General features: G+C 45.0%; 1 protein-coding gene across 1 annotated transcript in view; it reads left to right on the forward strand.

Annotated features, from left to right (window-relative positions):
* Positions 1–543: 543 nt before the first annotated feature.
* The window catches only part of AOAH (acyloxyacyl hydrolase), a 106,086-nt gene continuing 83,424 nt past the window's right edge, over positions 544–23,205 (forward strand). The window contains exons 1-3 of the mRNA XM_035129543.3: positions 544–616; positions 4,461–4,576; positions 19,918–20,013. Of these exons, the coding sequence (XP_034985434.3) occupies positions 4,462–4,576; positions 19,918–20,013 (211 nt within the window). The 5' untranslated portion in view covers positions 544–616; position 4,461. The remainder of the gene's footprint in view (positions 617–4,460; positions 4,577–19,917; positions 20,014–23,205) is intronic.

The raw sequence follows: 23,205 nt of genomic DNA on the forward strand, positions 1-23,205 counted from the left end.
GGCGGTGGCCATTTTTGGTGCCCATAGAAGGGCAAAGCGACACCGGAAGTTACGTCGACGCAACGTCCGGTGTCACACGGCTGCCGGTCCCGGATTCTGCAGTCCGGGACTTGGAAGGTAAGTTTATATCTCACCTTTCTCCTGGGTTTGCACTTGCAGGAAAAGGACTTAGAAACAGGGTCTCAGGTGAGAGCTTCAGTGTTGGCCCTCCAAGTTGCTCACCGGGAATATAAATATCTTGGCAAGTGGGGAAGATCTTGCTTGCTGGATGGGAAAACCTTGCCATGCCAGTAACTCATGCAATAATGCTCCCTCTTTATTTGTATTCTGTATATTTGCAAGGCACATTGCTAATGTCACTAGAGCCTGATAGGATCAAGGGGTAAGGGAAATTTTGAATTGGTCAGTAAACGTATCTCTGCCTCATGGCTTTGGTTTCAGATGAATGAGGTTTATGAGAAAACACCAAACTTAGCTAACCAAACCACACTTGTCAAGAAAAGAGGAAGAGGAAAACGAAGACTGTGCCACTTCCGTGAGAGACTCCTCTCCTCAGGAGACATTTCTTTCTTTGCTGTTGCTATTTTATTAGGAGACGCTGCTGCAGAAACTACTGGTAAGGCTTTTGCTGCTGGGTTGTTGTTGTTTTTTTGGGGGGGGTGGCATAGTTTGTATTCATTTTCACCTTTAATCTGCTTAACATGGCTGCACTGAGATACAGCTTTGTTTACATTGTGGCATAAGACATTCAACAATTGCAGAAAAAATAAAAATAAAGCAACAATAAACATTTCTGAATATATTCCCAAGGTGGTGTTGAAGCGTATATGCCAATATTATTGCATGGACGGGCGGAGTCCCCCAAACCCCAGGTGACTCCCGAGTGGAATAATGACTCAAGACAACTTGCTATGGGATTAAAATTGGCCACAACTTTATTAAGATGCAGATGTAGGGAGACCTTGGCTCAGGCATTGGGCGTTTATCCCTCCCAGTCCCCAGCCAGAAAAAGCCAGGGTTATCCAGAATGTGGGGGGATTGGGCTGGCTCTGGAGAACATATGTTCAAGCAGAGAACCCGCCCCCCGTTCGCCCGTCGCTGGAGGGGGAGAGCAATGACAACCTTTCGGCGTATTGCCAATGCCTCCCCTCAAGACCCCTTTAACGGGGAACCCTGGTATCACCGCCGCAAAGGGGGGCGTGGGACACAGCTTCACGCCCCCCCTCCAATTTAGGAAGATAGACTAAAGGATTCTGCCCAAGGCCTGAAACCACCAAAGTTGTGACGTTTTTCTACGGACGGAAAAGGCAAAACCTGCCAATGCAGGAAAATTCCTTTCTGGCCCTTCAACAGCGACCTTGACGTAGCAGCGCCTGCGTGCCTGTGGAGAAGAGGTTAACCTGCAAAAGAAGACTTAATTGAGGGAGTGGAGGGTGGGAGAAGCTCTGGAGCCGACTGCCGCTTCCCAGGCAAGCTACACCTTCTGTTGTGTGGGCAGGGCGGTCCCTCCCCTTCCCTGGCCAATCCCCTGGCTACGCCTCCCCAGGCAGGATTGGGCGGTTGATTGAGGTGTGCAGAGACCCCCAGGTATCCAGCATGGGGAGGATGAAGCCAGTCCGAACTACCGGGAGCCGCACTGGGATCCAGGGGGCTGCGTGTGACCATGCAAAAGTCGCCCCCCCCCCCATTTGATGTGGCGAGCAGTCATTACAGATACAAAATTATGTGTAGTAACATGCATTGCTTAGAGGGGTGACAATAAGCAAAAGGAATTTCGTATCAATCATAATTAGAATTTGTGGGAATTTATAGGATGGGGGAAGAGGAAAAAATTAAATGTGTACTGCATGCAAGCCAAACTGTGCTGTAAACTATGGGTAGAATTCTACCATATACCTCATTTCTGTAATCAAAAAAGACCGCATAAAACTTGCCATGTTTCTTTTTTGTCTCTTGCTACCTTCTGTGTCAGTTTTTCCGAAATGCTTTTGGCCAAATGGCATTATACCCTTGGTCCACCATTAATAATTGTAATGATTCCCATGTCCTGGCAATGGCTTTTCTTGCAGCATTAACTGCTACTGTCTTTAGGGTCCAATACAATACAAGCAGCAGGCAAGGGCACAAGATTCAATCAAGTTTCAATCAAGTATTATTAGTACAAAAAGAAAACAATAAGAGAACCATATACAAACGCTGACACAGAAGCCAAACCCAAACGTCAAGCAGATAGCATGTACAAATAAATACCGAAAGGCAAACCAGTCTTTATGGTCTTTGAGGCTATGTAGCGGTCAGCAAAGTGGCAGCAGGTCGAACGAAGTGTCAATAATAGACAGGCTGCCGGTGTTTTTCACCTGTTTCGCCCATATGACGGGCTTCTTCAGTAGTTTCTCCTTCTGCTTTCTGTTATGTTTAATACATTCACTGGTGGTATAAACCAGGTCTTATTAGTATTCGAACTAAATTGCTAATATACATCTAAACAAACAAATATCAAAGGCAGTACTTACAATTCGTATGAAACCACTTATCTTGGCTTAGGCCACAATGCTCAAGTTCTTATTTCAATTTCTTTAGGGTGGCACTTCTCTTGCTTCTAAGCGGGGCTTCTGAGGGCAAAATTCACCATCCACAGTTGTCCCTGACAAAAAGAGGCAGTGTTTGGAGAAGCACCGCCTTTTGGATTTCTGCCTGTCATTGCATCTCATCGCATCAAAATCTAGTAACCACTTTGTGATTAGCTTTGCTAGAGACAACGGCTGCTGCATGTAGTTTTAGATCCCACGACTGAAGTATAGTGAATGCAACCATATCCATGTTTTGGGGGCGGGAAATGAAAAGTCTTGCACGAAGAGAGGCATGCAGGAGAAATTCAACTGGGTTCACAGTTAAAAGTCAACTTGCCAAATTCATACTTCTCAAAAATAAGATGAGAACCAAAACAACAGCCATCCTTTGAAATTTGCAGTTATCCTGATTTTGTAACGCAGTTCTCCAGCCAAGTAGTGTGTACAAAAATGCATAGGCGTGTGGGTAGCGCTGTGGTCTAAACCACTGAGCCTCTTGGACTTGCCGATCAGAAGACTGATGGTTCGAATTCCCTCAATGGGATGAGCTTCCATTGCTCTGTCCCAGCTTCTGCTAGCAGTTTGAAAGCACACCAGTGCAAGTTGATAAATAGGTACCGCTGCGGCAGAAAGCTAAATGGCATTTCCGTGCGCTCTGGTTTTCATCACGGTGTTCTGTTGCGCCAGAAGTGGTTTAGTCATGCGGCCTCGTGACCCGGAAAGCTGTCTGTGAACAAACGCTGGCTCTGTTGGCCTGAAAGCGAGATGGGCGCCACAACCCCATGGTCACCTTTGACTGGACTTAACCGTCCAGGGGTCCTTCACCTTTACAAAAATGCATATACCAGGGTAGTGTGCATGTAAATGGATACAAAAATGCATTGTATTGGGCAAAATTGCTTTGCAACAACGTGCATATTAGGCAAAACGGCACACAAAGGTGTCTATATACCAATGAATTTTCATGATGGCTTTTTAAAAATTGCATATTGGTGTGGAAATGTGGGGAGCTGAATGTAAGATTGGGAAAACGAGAAGCTGGGAGAAACCAAAATGGGTAGATTCTCTGTCCTGAACACACGCACACATACACACAAACCCAGTGAGAACATGCGATTGGAAGTTTGGTTCTTTCTTGGCAAAGCACTCGGTTACCTCTGCTGCTCATGTGCAAGAACCGCATGCTTTGCTCCTGCACTCGGGTCTCCCTCCATGACATTTAATGACATGAGTCCTTAAGAATTTCACTTATGTCAATACAGTGGAACCTCTGGCTACTAACTTAATTCATTCCGGAGGTCCGTTCTTAACCTGAAACTGTTCTTAACCTGAGGTACCACTTTAGCTAATGGGGCCTTCTGCTGCCGCTGCTGCGTTATTTCTGTTCTCATCCTGAAGCAAAGTTCTTAACCCAAGGTACTATTTCTGGGTTAGCGGAGTCTGTAACCTGAAGCGTCTGTAACCTAAGGTAAAGGTAAAGGGACCCCTGACCATTAGGTCCAGTCGTGACCGACTCTGGGGTTGCGCTCTCATCTCGCATTATTGGCCGAGGGAGCCGGAGTATAGCTTCCAGGTCATGTGGCCAGCATGACAAAGCCGCTTCTGGCAAACCAGAGCAGCACATGGAAATGCTGTTTACCTTCCCGCTGTAGCGGTTCCTATTTATCTACTTGCACTTTGACGTGCTTTCGAACTGCTAGGTTGGCAGGAGCTGGGACCAAGCAACGGGAGCTCACCCCGTCACAGGGATTCGAACCGCCGACCTTCTGATCAGCAAGCCCTAGGCTCAGTGGTTTAACCCACAGCGCCACCTGGGTCCCTAACCTGAGGTACCACTGTACTGATTTTGAGAAGTTTTCCCCCACCCTTCCCTTATGTTTTTACTTCTAGAATGAGAATGCGTTGGAAGACGGCTGCTTCCTTCAACTTTCTGCTCCTCTTCGTGCTTTTGCTGAAAGGCGCCACCCTCATTCCAAATGTCCAAAACAAGCAGCATAGCTGTATAGGTATGTGTTCATTTCTTATTTGTTGTATTTATTTAAAACAGCTCTTCATAAAAATATCCCAGACGATGCACTCGCACCTTAAGGGAGAATGCAGCCACATCCAGAACAGATAAGCTATCTAATTCCCAGACCTAAGAACCACCCCCTCGCAACATCTGTCTTTCATCTGGTACACCCCTGCAACAAAGACTTGTGTAGCCACAGCTAATTCAGTTGCATCTGAGAAAGAGAGGTGGGTATCTTGAGCCCTTCCCCACAAAGTGGACGTTTGGGACTGAGGGGTTTCTCTCATAAGCCTCCAGCCCATGACAGGTATTTTCCAGGAGCAGCTATGGCTTCTTTAAAGGTGGGAGGCACCTTCCCATCACGCAAGGAGATGCACCCACTCACTCAAATTAGTCATGATGGACAAGGGTTGCGAGACCCTATAGTTAGCCACACAGCTTCCAGCATCTTCTCCAGATTTTCAGGCCTCAAGAACCGAAATTGACCCCGTAGAATCTGACTATACAGTGGAACCTCAGAAGCCGAACACCTTTGAACTCGAATGTTTCAGCTCCCAAACAATTGAAACCCAGAACTGATTGCTCCTGCAGCCAATCAGAAGCCGTGCTATGGAAGTCGAGCACTTTGGAAGTTGAACGGACTTCCAGAACGGATTCAGTTCGACTTCCAAGATACGAAGGTATAATGCTTTAGATTCAATGGCAATTGAGGCTAGGCAAAGTATCTGTTAATTTCTGTTTCTCTTGGTTTCTCATTTTTCTACTCTTAAATCCACTGCTCCACATTTCCACAGCAATTTGCGATTAACCCCCCCCCCCCCGAAAACTATCTCCATAATAATTCATTGGAATTTAAGTGCAATAGACACTTTGCTGTACGTACATCTTTGCAAGCAATCTTTATGTTCACTTTCCCCCAACACATACATAAATTCAAAGTTTAATTGCGTTTCACATCTTATATTTGTTCATAAAGTGTGACTTAGTTACTTCTCATTAAAACACAAACAAAATAAATTTTCTGTGCCGTCCCTAAATGGATAGGTGCCTAGCAAACATGTTACATAGCCCATCTCCAAGGCTTCCAGCAGCCTCTTGATTTGGGCAATTGTGAATAAACCCCTCACCACTCAGAAATGTGCTGATGTAATGGCAGTGGAGAAGTAATCCTTCCTTCCACTGGCATGCAGTAGTGAGATATTTTTTTTCAAGCATGTAAATGTCCCAGTTTTATGTCCAAGCAAACATAGAATATAGTTTTTGTCAATTTTCAATCTGTATAACTTTTTAGCAGCCATCTCAGCTAAAATAATACTGTGGAGGGTATTGTTTTAGTTCGTTATTACGTTACACATTTTTGTGCTTTTATGTTGTGAAGGAAGGTATAGAAATTTCAATGATGATGTTGATAATTATAATGTACTTTTATACCATCATGATGGACATAAATGTAGTTTACTTTTGCATTTCTTCAGAATTGCCACCCTGTGTTCACTCGCCTTTTGGTGTTCGTTGAGACACTTTCCTTCCAACTATAAAATGCTGTTGTAAATCCGGTCTGTTCTATGTAGACAGACAAAGCCCTGTTGAACTTTCTTTTCTTTTTTTAAAAAAAGCAATTTATTAAATTTTTCAAATAAACACATTAAACACAATAAACAAAACAAAACATTCAACAACAAACACAACACACACAAATTTTCTCTTCTTAACATCTATTCCCCTATCTCTAATTCCCAATGCTCTGCCGAGCTTTGACTTCCCTCCCTCCCCTCATTTGGTTTTCTTATCAACTCTTATCTCGCAGTTCCTTTACTCCTTCTATTTAAAGTCATTTCGTATGATTTATTTCAACCCTGCAAGTGTCTTTAAACTTCTACAGTTCCTCTCCATATAATCCACAAATTTACTCCAGTCTTTTTGGAACTTTGCCTCTCCCTGGTTTCGGATCCTGCTAGTCAGTCTTGCTAATTCCGCATAGTCTATCATTTTTGTCTGCCAGCCCTGTTGAACTTTCTAAGGGCTACTGTACCTTCAATGAACTACTTCCTGTTTGCATGTTCAGTCTGTTTTATCATTCTTCCTTGTTCATCAAAACTGGGAGATTAGTTATGAGTTGCTTCTTAGTCAGTTTGTCTTCACTCTTCAGAGGACTTTAATTACTGGTTTCCTTTCAGCATCTTTCTTTCTTTTTTTAGGGCAAAATTACAACACTGTTCTGCTATAAAAAATAAAAAAATAGGCGGGGAAATGAAAGAAAACCAGTAATGACTAACTGTCATTACCAGGAAAAAGTAAAAGGCTGACCCTGGATGGAGAAATTTTTAAACTGACATCTGAGTAAACATTATAGCAGATCGTTGGCCGTAGGGGAGGGCATTGCAAGTTAATGTAGCCTTTATATTCAGTGCTGTGTGGAATTTTTATTTCACTTCTGGCTAATTGCAGAATAGCAATGCCTTGGGGTCTCTAGTACGATAACAACCCTTGTAAAGGTAAAGGTAAAGGGTCATCTAGTCCAACCCCCTGCAACGTAGGAACATTCTTTTATAATAAACATTTATATAAGCATAAACATTAAATAAACATTTATAGGTAAAGGTAAAGGGACCCCTGACCATTAGGTCCAGTCGTGACCGACTCTGGGGTTGCACGCTCATCTCGCATTATTGGCCGAGGGAGCCGGCGTGCAGCTTCCAGGTCATGTGGCCAGCATGACAAAGCCGCTTCTGGCAAACCAGAGCAGCACACGGAAATGCCGTTTACCTTCCCGCTGTAGCGGTTCCTATTTATCTACTTGCATTTTGACGTGCTTTCGAACTGCTAGGTTGGCAGGAGCTGGGACCAAGCAACGGGAGCTCACCCCGTCACAGGGATTCGAACCGCCGACCTTCTGATCAGCAAGCCCTAGGCTCAGTGGTTTAACCACAGCGCCACCTGGGTCCCTAGTACGATAACAACCCTTGTACTCTATGTCAAAGTGAAAGTGGATTTAGTATAGCAAGTGCTTGCAAGACACATAAAGGCTATTGCTAGTCATTTCAGAACTGCAGGCCGGCCAGTTCCCAATCATGGTCTAGCTCAGGTTATTGTTGCTGCTGGTGGCGCTGCCTCGGGCTTAGGGTTGCCAGACTCAATAGAGGACAGGACTTCTGTGCCTTTAATTGCCCTGCTCTCTCTTGAGTCTGGAAACCTTAAAGAGAAACCAGCAGGCCCTTTGTTTAAATTCCAAGCAAAGGGTCTGCTGGTTTCTCTTTAAGGTTTCCAGACTCAAAAGAGAGCAGGGCAATTAAAGGCACAGAAGTCCTGTCCTCTGTTGAGTCTGGCAACCCTACTTGGGCTTGCCAATCGGAAGGTCGGCGCTTTGAATCCCTGCAAGGGAGTTGCTGTGTCCCAGCTTCTGCCAACCTAGCAGTTCGAAAGCACACCAGTGAAAGTAGATAAATTGGTACCACAGTGACAGGAAGGTAAACGGTGTTTCCATGCGCTCTGGTTTCCATCACAGTATTCCATTGCGCCAGAAGCGGTTTGGTCCTGCTGGCTACATGATGTGGAAAGCTTGCTTGTGGACAAACGCCGGCTCCCTTGGCCTGAAAGCGAGATGAGCGGCACAACACTGTAGTCGCCTTTGACTGGATTTAACCGTCCAGGGGTCTTTTTACCTATTGTTGCTGCTGTTCTTACCATGAGAAACAAGGCACATTCAGCTTGGGGAATGGGCATTCAATGTGCGAACTTCAATAGGGTTTGTTGTACAGCAGTAATCGCTTCCTTGCGATGGGTTTGATTCTGATGCTGGCTGTTAGTAGAAACAGCAGAGGGGTAGGGAACGCACAGTTCTAGTTTCCTCCGCCCCAGGAGAGTTGCTAATCGGGGTAATCAACTAGGATTAACAGTCTCCAGACAAAAGAGATCATGGGAACAAGCCCCGACTTGCAGCATGTTTGCTAATTGCACAGGGAAATAAGTATGTATAGTAACTGCTACGTCTGCAGATAATTTACCTGATTATAGTTGCAATTGTGGAACTAATTATTCATTAGTAACCCCCTCTGAAGGAAACAGGGCTATTTATAAAGTTAGCGCGGCAGCCTCTGTATTACATGTAAGAAGCACATGTAAATGGGGTGTGGTAGATCTGCAAGAAAAATGGAGCACATACGCAAGCAATTTTACAGGGCTGCTTTCTGTGTGCCTTCCCCCAGCAGGGTGCACACCAGTTTGGAAAAAAAAGAAAAATGTGTTCTCTTAGCCACATTTTTAAACCTGCGCCTTCAGCAGGGGCAGGGGACCACGCCCATTAACTACAAATTTGTGGAATCATTTACATGTCAAAACTAAGGAAACAAACAGTTAAAACAATTCCCACAATCTAGTAGCAAAAGCAATAGATTGCACGTCGCCATCTCTTATGCAGTTCATTAATTGGATGCCACAAGTCAGATCCACAAATAGCTACAGTCATTTTTAAAATAATTTCTTTTTCTCCTGATTGCATGGATTTTATCTGAATAAATGACATGCAACGGGTTTTTTTTAAAAAAAAAATCACATTTCCTTCATTCCGATGGTTGTTAAGCCAGCTGTCCCTGCTTAACTACGTTGGTCTTTCATTGAATTTCAACGTTGGTTCCGTTATGTGACATGTATTTTGGGAAAAATACATGGTAGATAATAGATTTCATGTCTCATTTTTAACATTGAAAAATATACATGCAGTCATATTGAAAGAATCGTGCTTTCCCCAATACTCAGAAATGTTTAATGACTGGAAGCACTGCAAAAACTCAGCCAAAACAGTCGCACTCGACAACTGTTGAGGACATTGGCATGCTAGAAAACATTGCTTATACCCTGTGGGGTCCTATAGTTAGCATGCCCGTCAAAACCACAATTCATTTTATGCAGAAAATCAATCTAAACTCTGAGCTTCAGCTAGTGCCCGTCCAGAGTGAGTTCAGTGGTTTCTGAGCAATTTATGCGAGTGTAAATCAGTGCTTGATTTGATTTAAGGATAAGAAGAAATATCAGAAAGTCCCGTCCTCCCTCCTCCCCCCTCTTCTTATTCCTAGGTCCACGTCACCATATCAGTATGAACAGTTAAGAGTGCAGAGTGTACCCATATTGTCCATTTTCGAGGGTGAAGGGCAATGAAAAGAAGGGAGAGACAAAGTGTCATGGAGAGGAAATTGAGGAAACAGGGAATCAGCCAAAGAGATAATGGATGCTAAACAATGGAGAAATAGCAAAACTGGAAACAAGTGTTCGTACAGGTCTTAGGGTCCTGAAGTTATCATCCGTCAAGTCAAGTCACATTTACATTGTTGTTAGAGCTGCAAATGGAATGGGAAATTGATTCTCAGTTATTGTCCTTGGGAAAATTGCATATTACACTAGCCTTTTGTACTTTAGACTCAAAAAGCTCCAAATAGTGTGTTGTGTAATATGTTCTCAGGCCAAGGTTTTGGGTTATTGTTGTTTTTGCACATAATTAAATCCTAGATATTGTTAGAGGTTTGTGGGTGCTAAATGCCTGGGCTCGGTGAGAGCTTGTGTTAGAATGGGATGTCAGACCCATGTGTGTATTTGGCCTGTGTATTAGACATTTCCAAACCCTCCGAAATCAGCACGTGTAAAGAGCCACTTAAGGCAGGCTGGTGCTTCCTGTGTTATGTTAAAAAGTAACCAACTCAGACTAATTCCCTTTTGAGGTGGCAGCCTGGAGGGTAATGGGTTGTTAGCATGAGGCAGGATCAGAGGGGTGGGGTACCTTCCGACTCCAGAGGTAAAGCCAAGAGCTTAGGGAAGGGATAGAAGTAATGTGGACAAGAAGCTGAGGGAGAGGAGGTTGTGTGACAAGCAGATGCCTGTTTGAATGAAATGCTGCAGTTATGGAGAAGGCAAGACCCTCCTGGAGCGTCATGCTGGGGTCCCCTCCATTGTAGACTTAGGTTGTATATATGCATAATGAAGCATGTATCATAAAGGCATCACTGTGGCTCATTTTCCCAAAGGAAACACAGACCTTGGTGGGTTAAGCACACCTGAAACTCCCAGAATCTTGCAGTGTGCTGTGGAATCATGCTCAGAGGAAATTCATAAAACAGCATACGCTTTGCATGGGAACTCTGAATTTCTAGGAAAAGGAAGCTGAAGAAGTGCTTGGAAAAGGGAGGAGGAAATGGGGCATTATATTATCATATCCCCTCCTTCCTTTTCCTATCATGTACCTTTTCCACAATCATATAATGGAGGCAGGAAAGGCAGGAAGGAAAAAGAGGAACAGAAAGGAATGACCTATGCCATGGATAGGCAAACTAAGGCCTGGGGGCTGGATGAGGCCCAATCGCCTTCTCAATCTGGCCTGCCGACGGTCCGTGAATCAGCCTGTTTTTACATGAGTAGAATGTGTCCTTTTATTTAAAATGCATCTCTGGTGTATTTGTGGGGCATAGGAATTCGTTCAATTAGTCCGGCCCCCCTCAAGGTCCGAGGGACAGTGGACTGGCCCCCTGCTGAAAAGGTTTGCTGACCCCTGACCTATGCCATCCCAAAGGTTGCTGCCCTTCAAAACTCGAGCTCCTGCTTTTCTTCCAATGGGGTTCCTTTGCCGTTCACAGTCAGTTTGTCATTTCTCCCCGAATGTTACATTTAAACTGGGGCCAATCAGCACTTCTTGTGTGTTGTGCATTACACTGTTATTGCATTAAGAAGGTTATCCCCACCACCACCACCACCAATTACTTGTGCTTTCTGATTTGCAGAGGGTGCCCAAAGGCAGGTTTTGTAAATCCTGGGGCTGTTCAATTGGATGACCACAACTGATCTTCCCCTGGCAGGCACAGCTATGGAGGAGCATTGAGTGTGTTGCAGAACACAGTTACAGCCCCATGTATGTCAGTACAACCATACCTGCCAAGTTCCGGCCTGAGAAATAAGGGACTGGACTGGAAGTAGCAGACCGGGAGTAGCGCTGCCGCCATTTTGGAACTGGGCGAAGCATGCTCAGAAGTGACTTTTGATGCTGCTCTGCCCTGTTCCAAAATGGCCGTCGCACCAGAAGTCGCGCTGCAGCCATTTTGGAACTGGGCAAAGCAGCATCAAAAGTCGCTTCTGAGCATGCTCCGCCCAGTTCCAAAATGGCTGCCGCGCCAGAATAAACCGGGGAAAAACAAAAAAATCCATTTTTTCGGCTGGGGACAGCTGGAAAAACGGGGGTTTCCCAGGGAATACGGGAGATGGCAGCTATGCAGTACAACTGGCTTGAAGAACCCATGAAGATAAGATAAGATATCTTTATTGTCATTGTCCCCTTGCGGGAACAACAAAATTACTCGGTTGCTACATCCACTCCGATAAAGCATTCCGCATAATCCAAAATTATAAAAACCTAATTAAAAACAGTAAATATAATACAAAATAACAAGTAAAATAAGATGACTTCAAAGTCCAGGCTTTCCATTTAAGGCCAAAATCGCTCTAGAGAAGAGAGTTGCAATACAGTGCAGGGTCTGCTTAGCAAAAAAATGTGATGAAAAAGTGTTCTCTAACGGCAGGAAGTTTCCCAAATATACAGTAAATGTTTCCAAATATACAGTAAATGTTTCTAAATATTGACACTTGAGGTGCCATTTCCCATTTAATGGTAACTGAAAAGCAAGTCATCTGTTGCAATACCTACAGAAATAGCCCACTATTGACCAACATGTACACTGTTTGGATATGTTGTTTTTCAACAAGTAATATTGGTCATAGCAGCAGTGGGCTATTTCTGTAGGTGACAACAGATGACTTACATTTCAGTCATATGCATTTCTGGAATTTGAAGCCTTAAAATGTCCCCTAAATCCTCAGTACTTGAGGCAGGCATAGGCAAACTCGGCCCTCCAGATGTTTTGGGACTACAACGCCCATCATCCCTGACCACTGGTCCTGTTAGCTAGGGATGATGGGAATTGTAGTCCCAAAACATCTGGAGGGCTGAGTTTGCCTATGCCTGACTTGAGGGGATGATTTTGCCTACATTGATTTGGGCACTTGTCCCCACTGCCATTTGGGGATAATTTATCCCCTAATGAGGAACAATCCAGAAATGTGTTGAGTATTACAAGTGATAGTGAAGCTTATTTTCTACAGGTGGCTGCTTTCCTTGCAGAATTTCCACAGGGCTGTGTTAGACTAGTAGGAGTTGGTTCTTGCTGTGCTTCTCAGACCATTTTGAATCTAGAGGTTCTGTTTCACGGAGGAGAGCAGTACAAAATCAGCTGCTTCATTCAGGTTTGTATTTCCTGCAGATTTAGTTGCACGGGGGTAGCGGCAGGTCTGGGATTTCATATCCAAAGAAGACGAGCAAAATAAACTATTTGTTCTGCTTCCATAACGATGCAAAGCTTTTGAAAACAGATAATTCGTTTTTTATAAAAACCATTATTTTCCCCACAGTCAGGAGGCAATGGGCTTTGTTACATCTGCCCTTATTTTCCATTGAATTTTGAACCACATTTGATTGCACGGAGCTCTGTCAGTGTTTAAATAACTAGGATAGCTCATTCCCCTGGAAGGCAGGTAGGAGATGCAAGCTATCCTATTACAAAGCAGACCTTTGCTGCGTGTTTATGTGTGTGGGGAATGCTCCTGGGAAACAGTATGCTTGGTTTGCATGTGGGGCTTTGGAAGCAAAGACATCAGCAGTAACTGTCACGCCAACTGCTACATTGGGGAAATCAACGTAGTTACTAGACTGCCCTAACGGCTGGGGCCCTGCGATGCCAGAGAAGCTCAGGAAGCAGTGTTGAGAGCTGGGGGAGGCATTTCAAACCCTCCCTTGCTTTTGTGGAAGTCTCCGTGATGGAGGTGCACGGGAACAAGCCTGCAGATCAAACCTGAATGTAGCGTTCCCTCAGGGCCGGCTCGCCCATTGATTCTACTGGCGCGGGGCGCCAGGGCGCAGGGGTGCTGAGGGGCGCCCCAGCAAGTGGGGGAGCTGCGCGGAGGCCTCCCTTTTCCCTCCGCCAGCCGTGCCGCTTGGGAGAGCAGGGAGCAAAGCAAGCGGAGCAGGGGCACTAGGACCCTGTTCCGCTCTGCAGTGCCCACCTTCCAACGCTTGTCGGCAAAGGGGAGCACCAACCATGGCATGGCCCGTATGGCTTCTTGCCAGCGCTGCTGATCTCCAGGCGCTGCTGCTCTGGTGCCGCTCCGGCTTTGCCTCGGGCTGGCTGAAAGCACGTGTAGAAGGCGGCCAGGCTAGCGGCCAGCTGCGCGCCCGCCCAACCCAGCTCCGTCCCTGGCTCCTGCCGCGGCGGCGGCTCCGGCTGCAATGCTGCCGGCGCCGCATAGAGCCCCACGAGCGAGGCCATGGGCACCGCCGAGCCGTCGGGCGCCCTAGCGCCTCACCCAGCAGCTCGGCCAGCGGTGCCGCGGCGGCAGCGCAAGGCGACAAAGACATGACCGCCGAGCCCCACGCAGCTGCCACCGCCAGTGGGGGGTGTCAACTCTGGGAAATGGGGGGGCACCGGAGGGACCTTCACACCAGGGCGCCGGGTATGCTTAAGATGGCCCTGCGTTCCCCTTGCGGACAGGGTCATGGCTCACTGGCAATGAATGCAGAAGATCCCAGGATCAGTCCTCAGCATCGCCAGGTTGAGCAGGATCCCTGAAGAGCCTCTGCCGGTCAGTATAGATCCAGGGGTTGGGGACCTTTTAGGACCAATGGGCCAGGACCTTATTTCCCCCTGTGGGCCAATTCTGCCAGGTGGGCAGGACAACCCACATCTCAGTAACCTGATACCATAATGTCAACGGTTAGCAAGGTCCCTTGTGCAGTGCTCCCCAAAACGCAAAAAGAAGGGTTTGTCGCTGTGTTCTGTTGCCCATAATCGCCCACACCCACATCAAGCAGAGATGTTTGGATCCGGTCACTGGATCCGCCACCTTTCAGGACTTCAGGACATTATTCTCACAACATCTTTCAAACTCCTGGGAGATTTAAAACTTCGGAATCTGTAACTGAATTCTGGAGCCATCTTTTCTTTCCAGACTGGATTCTAATCTTCAGTTGAAAGTTGGATTTATTTTATTTTTTATTTTTTACTTAAGAATAGTCACTGCTGTCATGGATGAGGCCAATAAGCCCTGGGCCAGGTCTGCACAGCTGACTCAACATGTGTTTATATGTAGATTGGAACCAACCAGAACTGTAATTCTGAATTAAGCCAGCACTATTTAGAGAGCAACTGGGCAGGCTTTCTGCTGTGTGTTCCAGTATGCCAAGAGAAGAATCTCCCATCAGCCCTTAGCCTGATATACCAGGAAAATTCATTATTTGCCAGACAGATATGTGCATTTTTCACTGGCTTCAAGGGCACATTGTACTGCAACCTGAATCGTAAAGGGGAAAGTGCCATGCAGGCATATCCTTATTTTCTACTTTAACAATGAAAAAGAATGTTAAGTCATATTCCCATCTGGTTAAATTAATGTGAGCAGGATCATGCACAATGCAGCTAAACCCACGTAACTATAATAACAAAGTTGGCCGCTTTTTCCGCATTTAAAATCTGTATTCTAAAAAAAGGAACTCTTTTGTGCTGGCCTTTTATCTGCAGCCATTGATACCATTCTAATTAGAATTTCCTTTGTGTGTTTGCTGCAGAAGTAGATTAATTTCAACAGTCTGTTCAGCTTGCCAGGGGGTTCACGGCCAGCAAACTCTCGCTCCAACTTTATTAGCTGAGATGTGATTTCCTCCCATCTAAACTCCCTCTAGTCTATTAGAAATGTCATTTTATTATTAAACACATTCTCTCTTTTTTAGTATGATAGGAAAGCAGCCTCTTGAAATGTGAATTTTTAGATTATTGCTGTTGAACAGTATGAGTATAGTATGCTCTGATCCCCCTCATAAATTAAATGCAGGTGGAACAAACTATATCTGAAAAGAGACAGGCAGGTTTATTAATGCTCAGGTCTGGCTGCGAAGGGATGATAGACGTTGTAATACCGAGACACTTCTTGAAATAAAAATGCTCCTTCATCCTGTCAAGGAGTGAAAGTCATTGTCAAGTGCTACCAAGAAGTCAATCTCTTAAATGTTGCTTTGAAAAAAAGTTATGTACAACTCCAAAGTTTTGAGATTATGAGGCCGAGTCCGTCCATGATGGAATAGTTTTGCATCCCATTCATTTGAAGGGATGAGAGTGCCCTGTTCTTGCCCAGCAGAAGAAACCTTGGTTAGGGCAAGGCAGGTTGGTTGTCACAGCACTGTGATGAACTTCTAGTTCATCCTAGGATGCCAGTATGGTGTAGTGGTTAAGAGCGGTAGACTTGTAATCTGGGGAACCAGGTTCGCGTCTCCGCTCCTCCACATGCAGCTGCTGGGTGACCTTGGGCTAGTCACACTTCTCTGAAGTCTCTCAGCCCCACCCACCTCACAGAGTGTTTGTTGTGGGAGAGGAAGGGAAAGGAGAATGTTAGCCGCTTTGAGACTCCTTCGGGTAGTGATAAAGCGGGATATCAAATCCAAACTCCTCCTCCTCCTCCTCCTCTTCTTCTTCTTCTTCTTCTTCTTGAGTAACTGGCTCTGTTAAGTTGGAAGTGAATTGAGGCCTTTTGCACCTGTGCCTCTATGCTCTGCACCTTTTTAGAGACCTCTTTCCAATACCTCCCACCTGGTATGTTTCCTGTGCTTTGGGTTCTTCCGGCCATGAGAAGGCATCTATGATGGGTCACAGCACTATGGCATCTGGTTCAGCCAGTCCTAGGACTAGGGGGACCCTGTTCACCAATATCCAGCTCAGAGCTAGGAACTTGGTCCAGCTTCTTAGATGGGAACACTTTGGCTTCTGAATCACGGTTCTGGTCACTACTGAATTCTACCAGGATCATTGGAAAGTGAAAGATATTTGTGCTTCACTGTCTCATTTAATCCAGTTACAGGACTTAGAAGTTCTTGCTCTGGTTGCGGGTGGCATTGTGGTCTAAACCACTGAGCCTCTTGGGCTTGCCGATCAGAAGATCGGCAGTTCAAATCCGTGCGACAGAGCTCCCGTTGCTCAGTCCCAGCTCCTGCCAACCTAGCAGTTTGAAAGCACATCAGTGCAAGTAGATAAATAGGTACTGCTGCAGCGGGAAGGTAAACGGCGTTTCTGTGCACTCTTGGTTCCGCCACGGTGTTCCGTTATGCCAGAAACAGTTTAGTCCTGCTGGCCACATGACCCAGAAAGCTGTCTGTGGACAAACACCGGCTTACTCTGCCTGAAAGCGAGATGAGCGCCGCAACCCCATTGTCGCCTTCGACTGGACTTAACCACCCAGGGGTCCTTTACCTTACTCTGGTTGAATCATGTCCTACTTCCTGGAGAAGAATAGCACTCGGCTAATTTTGCTCAAGGCAGGGTGTGTCTTACATACAGTGGGAAAGTGAACCAACCTTAACAATTTGCTGCAGCTAATACATTTACAATACAATTGTGACGATTCAAAAGCAAATACTATTGTGCTCAGTGGGACTTACTCCTAGATTGCAAACTTGGTCAACTTGGACTTTCACATTTGAAATCAATATTTAAAGCGCAAGAATAAAAGAAAATAAAACATCTTGACAATGTGACATCAGCAGAAGAGATTTTCCTTAGGTTTTAAAAGACAGGTGGTATTTTCCTTAAAATCTAAAGAACAATGTTAATATTTAGTCCAGCAGGTCAAATTCCTATGAAATCCTGTGATTGTTAATATTTGTGTGTATAGGGAGTATAACTACAATATGTGTCCTATTAAAAGTATGGTAATACTCCTGTTAAAAGTCAGGATGCTCCTACCTCGTTAACAGATTAATGTTAGTATGGAAGTGTTCATTGAGCAGCTACAATTTCTAAACAGCAGTTTATATTTCACCTTATAATGGTGCTCTGCATTAATAACTCATAGGTACAGTGACATGGGTTTTCTTTGGAAAAAATCCCTGCTCCTAAATAATCCAAAATCCAGTGTACTGCTATGATCTCTGCGCATTATTCTAGTACCCTTGATGCCTGGCAGCTGAATGTGTACCTGACTCCTTCGAAAAGCGTTACATGAGAGGGAATGTGATAGTTGGATCTGTGTTGGCAGTCATGCTGAACATGCCCTTGATTAGTCTATCACATAGGATGCGGGTGGTGCTGTGGTCCAAACCACAGAGCCTAGGGCTTGCCGATCGGAAGGTCGGCGGTTCAAATCCCCGCGACGGGGTGAGCTCCCGTTGCTCGGTCCCAGCTCCTGCCAACCTAGCAGTTCAAAAGCACGTTCAAAAGTGCAAGTAGATAAATAGGTACCGCTCTGGCGGGAAGGTAAACAGCATTTCCATACGCTGCTCTGGTTTCCAGAAGCGGCTTAGTCATGCTGGCCACATGACCCAGAAGCTGTCTGTGGACAAACGCCGGCTCCCTCGGCCAGTAAAGCGAGATGAGCGCCGCAACCCCAGAGTTGTCCGTGACTGGATGTCAAGGGTCCCTTTACCTTTACCTTTAGTCTATCACATATCAGAGTCTAGGCATGCATTTTGCAGAGGGTTCAGAGTGCCCTTGCTAATTTACCACTGAATTTGAAATCCAGGATGAGACAGAGGCTTGCATTCAGGATGCTACACTGAAGACTGCAAGCGGAGGTGTTGCGACACAGCTGCTCTTTGCAATAACACCGTGTTGTCCGTTGGACTTGCACCACTCATGAAAGCATTGATATGTCCAGAAACATGATGCAAAGTTTTCTTCCGAACCCTGGCTTTCTTGGAAGCCACTAGCCATAGTTCCTGATGGGATTAGCAGGGATTAACTGTGCCACCGGAGTTAGTGTAATACAGGGTCATCTGGCAGTCAGGACTTGGTGCTTTTGTTCCTGTGCTATCATCAGGCACTCTGCCTTCCCTAGAAACCTGACTGATTAAGCACTGCAAGGCAGAGGCACCACCTAGGCTGCAGTACAACAGGATGAGCAGATGCAAAAGAATTGAGGGCTTTCTGTACCCTTATCAGTTGTGCAAAATTCCCTCTTCTGCACAGCTATTACAGCAGTCCTGACCTCTTTTTCATCTGACCACTCTAGTTGTCTAGTAATGGTCTTATGACTCCCCAGGCCAATCCCTGGTCACCTAGTCCTAATCGAGAAATCTGCTATACACCTTACCAGATAGTTGGCTCAGATCTAGGGTTTTGCAAGCTTCTGCTATCTAGCATTACATTTTACAAGTTAACCTTGTTATGTTGCAAATGGGTTGGAGAAGGTTTTGATTTTCATAATCTCTTCCTTTCATCTAGGAAGCTTAACTTCTTGGTATTTTCCTGCCATTGGGTGTGTTGGGTTACTCTGCTTTGCTTCTTTGACTATTCATCAGGAATGAATAACTTCTGGTCCAGTGTTTCTCAAACTTGGGTCTCCAGCTCTTGTTGGACTACAACTCCCATCATCCCTAGGTAGCAGGGATCGTGGAAGTTGTAGTCCAGGCATCCCCAAACTGCGGCCCTCCAGATGTTTTGGCCTACAACTCCCATGATCCCTAGCTAAGAGGACCAGTGGTCAGGGATGATGGGAACTGTAGCCTCAAAACATCTGGAGGGCCGAAGTTTGGGGATGCCTGTTGTAGTCCAACAACAGCTGGGGACCCAAGTTTGAACACTGTGCCTGGTCTCTCAGTTTTGCTATCCCTACTGTACCCCTCTTCTTACTTCCTACTTTGGATCTCTCAGAATAGTAAAGAATCCATAACAGATGACTGTTTTCTGTAGCTCCTTGCTTCCTCGTACCCATAGTATGAACAGTAATCTCATAATACAAGACTCCTGATAGTCTAGGCTGCAAGTGCTCTTCAAATCATGGTTACGGTAACTGGTTTGTGGGGAGAAGCACAGTTAGCACGAGCACTGGTTTGTAGAAAGTCAAACGGGAATGGTGCTGCTGAAAGGAACGGACTTCACATGACTTCAAACTACAAGAAAGAAGATTCCACCTAAACATTAGGAAGAACTTCCTGACAGTAAGAGCTGTTCAGCAGTGGAATTTGCTACCAAGGAGTGTGGTGGAGTCTCCTTCTTTGGAGGTCTTTAAGCAGAGGCTTGACATCCATCTGTCAGGAATGCTTTGATGGTGTTTCCTGCTTGGCAGGGGGTTGGACTGGATGGCCCTTGTGGTCTCTTCCAACTCTATGATTCTATGACTGGCTAACTCCCGACTAGGACATCGGAGTTTGCTAGAGAAACGCTCTTCTTCCTCCAACAATGGAAACTTTACCAAAAAAAGAGAGAACTTTTTAATTTTAAAATCAGTATGAGTAACATGAATCTTTCTTTCTCCTTGCCTTTGCAGGATGTGTCCTTGTGGTGTCCATAATAGAACAGCTTGCTCAAGTCCACAATTCTACAGAAAAAGAAGCTCTGGAGAGGCTCTGTAGCTACTTACCTGGTAAAAAAAGGCAATGTGCCATATGTTGGTCTGTTCAGTGATTATTATGAATTCACACTTACGGCTGTAAATGTTGCACTGCTATTATTAGTCGCAACGTGGCTTAGTGCAACTGAAGGCTATCAAAGCGTTATACATGGGACCTATTTTTACTTCCTTTAATTTGACAGCAGTTCAGTCTTTATCTTGTTTAAGGGTGTAAGAATAGCACTAGTGATTCGGATAGAGGGCCATCATATGTAATCAGTAGAAATGTGGTGGTTCTTTCTCTGTATTCCTTTAGGATAGTGGTTCTCAATTTTTTTCTCTGGGCCACACTTTCAGACTAAACATTTGCTCGTGCCACACTGATTTCTTTCTTTCTTTTAAAAAAAGAAATGCATTGGAAAACAAAAAGAAACAACAACTAGCAGGGCTTAGTTTACAACATAGAACACAACTGCTTTAGAATACGATCACGGGGCATCCAGAAAGTATAAAAGAATGCAGCCAAATAAGAACATGAATGGTTCCCAAAATATAATTGTAAATTAGTCTTCTCCCGCTCTCTGTTCAAACAGCGATTCTGGATCACAACTAGGATTGTCCTCAGCATCACTCAATGCTTTTGCTCTCAGTTTGAAAATATATCTATCCATCTTCTGCAAATGAAAACATATTTTGATACTATACTGTACTGTACTAAAATGTTTCTTTGAAGATTCTTTGAATCTTCCTGCCACGCTTACCAATTTCTCTTGCCGCACCAGTGTGGAATGCCACACTCTTTGAGAACCACTGCTTTAGGATGTAGATGGAAAGGATTATTTGAGTGGTTCCTGTTGGGAAAATATGTATTACGCACATAGAAAAGTATGGTGGAAGGGAGAAGACTAAGCTAGAGCACACAACCCTGACATTAAAAGTTTATATATGCAGGGTTTTTTGGTTGCCCTATAGAATCATAGAGTTGGAAGAGACCACAAGGGCCGTCCAGTCCAACCCCCTGCCAAGCAGGAAACACCATCAAAGCATTCTTGACATATGCCTGTCAAGCCTCTGCTTAAAGACCTCCAAAGAAGGAGACTCCACCACACTCCTTGGTAGCAAATTCCACTGTCGAACAGCTCTTGCTGTCAGGAAGTTCTTCCTAATGTTTAGGTGGAATCTTCTTTCTTGCAGTTTGAATCCATTGCTCCGTGTCCGCTTCTCTGGAGCAGCAGAAAACAACCTTTCACCCTCCTCTATATGACATCCTTTTATATATTTGAACATGGCTATTATATCACCCCTTAACCTTCTCTTCTCCAGGCTAAACATGCCCAGTTCCCTAAGCCGTTCCTCATAAATCATAGAGTTGGAAGAGACCACAAGGGCCATCCAGTCCAACCCCCTGCCACGCAGGAAACACCATCAAAGCATTCTTGACATATGCCTGTCAAGCCTCTCCTTAAAGACCTCCAAAGAAGGAGACTCCACCACACTCCTTGGTAGCAAATTCCACTGCCAAACAGCTCTTACTGTCAGGAAGTTCTTCCTAATGTTGAGGTGGAATCTTCTTTCCTGTAGTTTGAATCCATTGCTCCGTGTCTGCTTCTCTGGAGCAGCAGAAAACAACCTTTCTCCCTCCTCTATATGACATCCTTCTATATATTTGAACATGGCTATCATATCACCCCTTAACCTTCTCTTCTCCAGCCGTTCCTCATAAGGCATCGTTTCCAAGCCTTTGACCATTTTGGTTGCTCTCTTCTGGACATGTTCCAGCTTGTCAGTATCCTTCTTGAACTGTGGTGCCCAGAACTGGACACAGTACTCCAGGTGAGGTCTGACCAGAGCAGAATACAGTCCATTCCAATATGCGTTTCTAAAACATGTGCTGTCTGCAGTGGTACAACACAGAGAAAATGAACTATTCTACACTGGTGCATGCTGAGATATGTGTGTGATAGTGAGTTGTTCACCATGATCCCAGGATAACTGGAATTATTATTATTATTATTATTATTATTATTATTATTATTATTAAATTTCTGGCTTGGCAATGAAGAGATGAGGAAGAGACAACAACAAAAAAAGAGGCAGGTAGGAAAATACCCCACACTCTTTGACCTTCTGCTCCTACCATGTAGCTGTTATTTATGGTTTAAATTGTGTACATGAATCTCACTGTTAAGTTCTGTAACTAGCTGTCCTGCTCCCGGAGGATCCAAACGGGTGTGGTGACAGTTGCTCTTGGTTAACTTGTTCGTACAATTTGGATCCTTGCTATGATCGGGTCCCGCCAAAATCTAAATGTATCCTTTCCCCAACTCCTGTTCCTGAGAGTAGAAAAGAAGCTCGTCTCCTTTTCCTCCACCCCAGTTAAGTTCCTACTGCAATAAAGAAGATTGTTCTTGTTAGACTTGACTCCTAGCATATCCTTGCTAGCATGCTGGGTCACACGAGAGCTGACATCTGCACCCACGACTTAACACTAGCAAGACATGAATCGTTGGTTTGATTGCACTTTAAATATCCCACACCAAAGAAGAGTAACGAAAAGCATCAGTAGAGAAATAATCAGAGGCAGCAATGTCTTACAAAGTACTCACTTTGGGGATGGACACTAATTTAGATAGCTTTTCAGAAGGACTGTCTGGACAAATGAATGGAGGACGTGGTCTATCACTGACAATTTGCTGTTGCGGGAAAATGTCAGGACACCTCCTTGACAGATGCTGGGGGAGAGCTTCAGGGGACGGATCCATCACGTTCTGCTTATGAGCTTCCCAGAGGAATCTCGCTGGTGATTCTTCCGTTCTTATGCTAATCTTCTCTTACTGCTGCATCTCCTAAGCCAATCATAGTTTTTGAGGAGTGGCAGTTAAGTCCTTTTGAATATTTATGAACAGTATTTGTTATGCCCATAAGAATTCTGCGCATAAAAAATTATTGCTAGCCAGATGATATTTTATGTCTCCTTTCTAGATGTTGTGGCAAGAGAAAGAGCATGGCTAAGGGGTGGGTGTGTATCATAACTGCACAGGTCTCCGTCTATTGTTCTTTCTTGGGGGGCATGTTAGGGAATTGAACATCTCTAATAACTTGCCTTTTGGGCAAACCTTTCTAGCAGTGCTTTAAGGAACCCATTTTCTCCCCGCCTTCTCCTTAGCCTTATGGTAGGAGCATGAAAAGAACGAGAAATCTAGTTTTAGTCAAGGGCCTAATTTT

The sequence above is a fragment of the Zootoca vivipara genome, chromosome 11, assembly GCF_965207765.1.
Source record: "Zootoca vivipara chromosome 11, rZooViv2.hap1.1, whole genome shotgun sequence".
NCBI classification, from domain to species: Eukaryota; Metazoa; Chordata; class Lepidosauria; order Squamata; family Lacertidae; genus Zootoca; species Zootoca vivipara.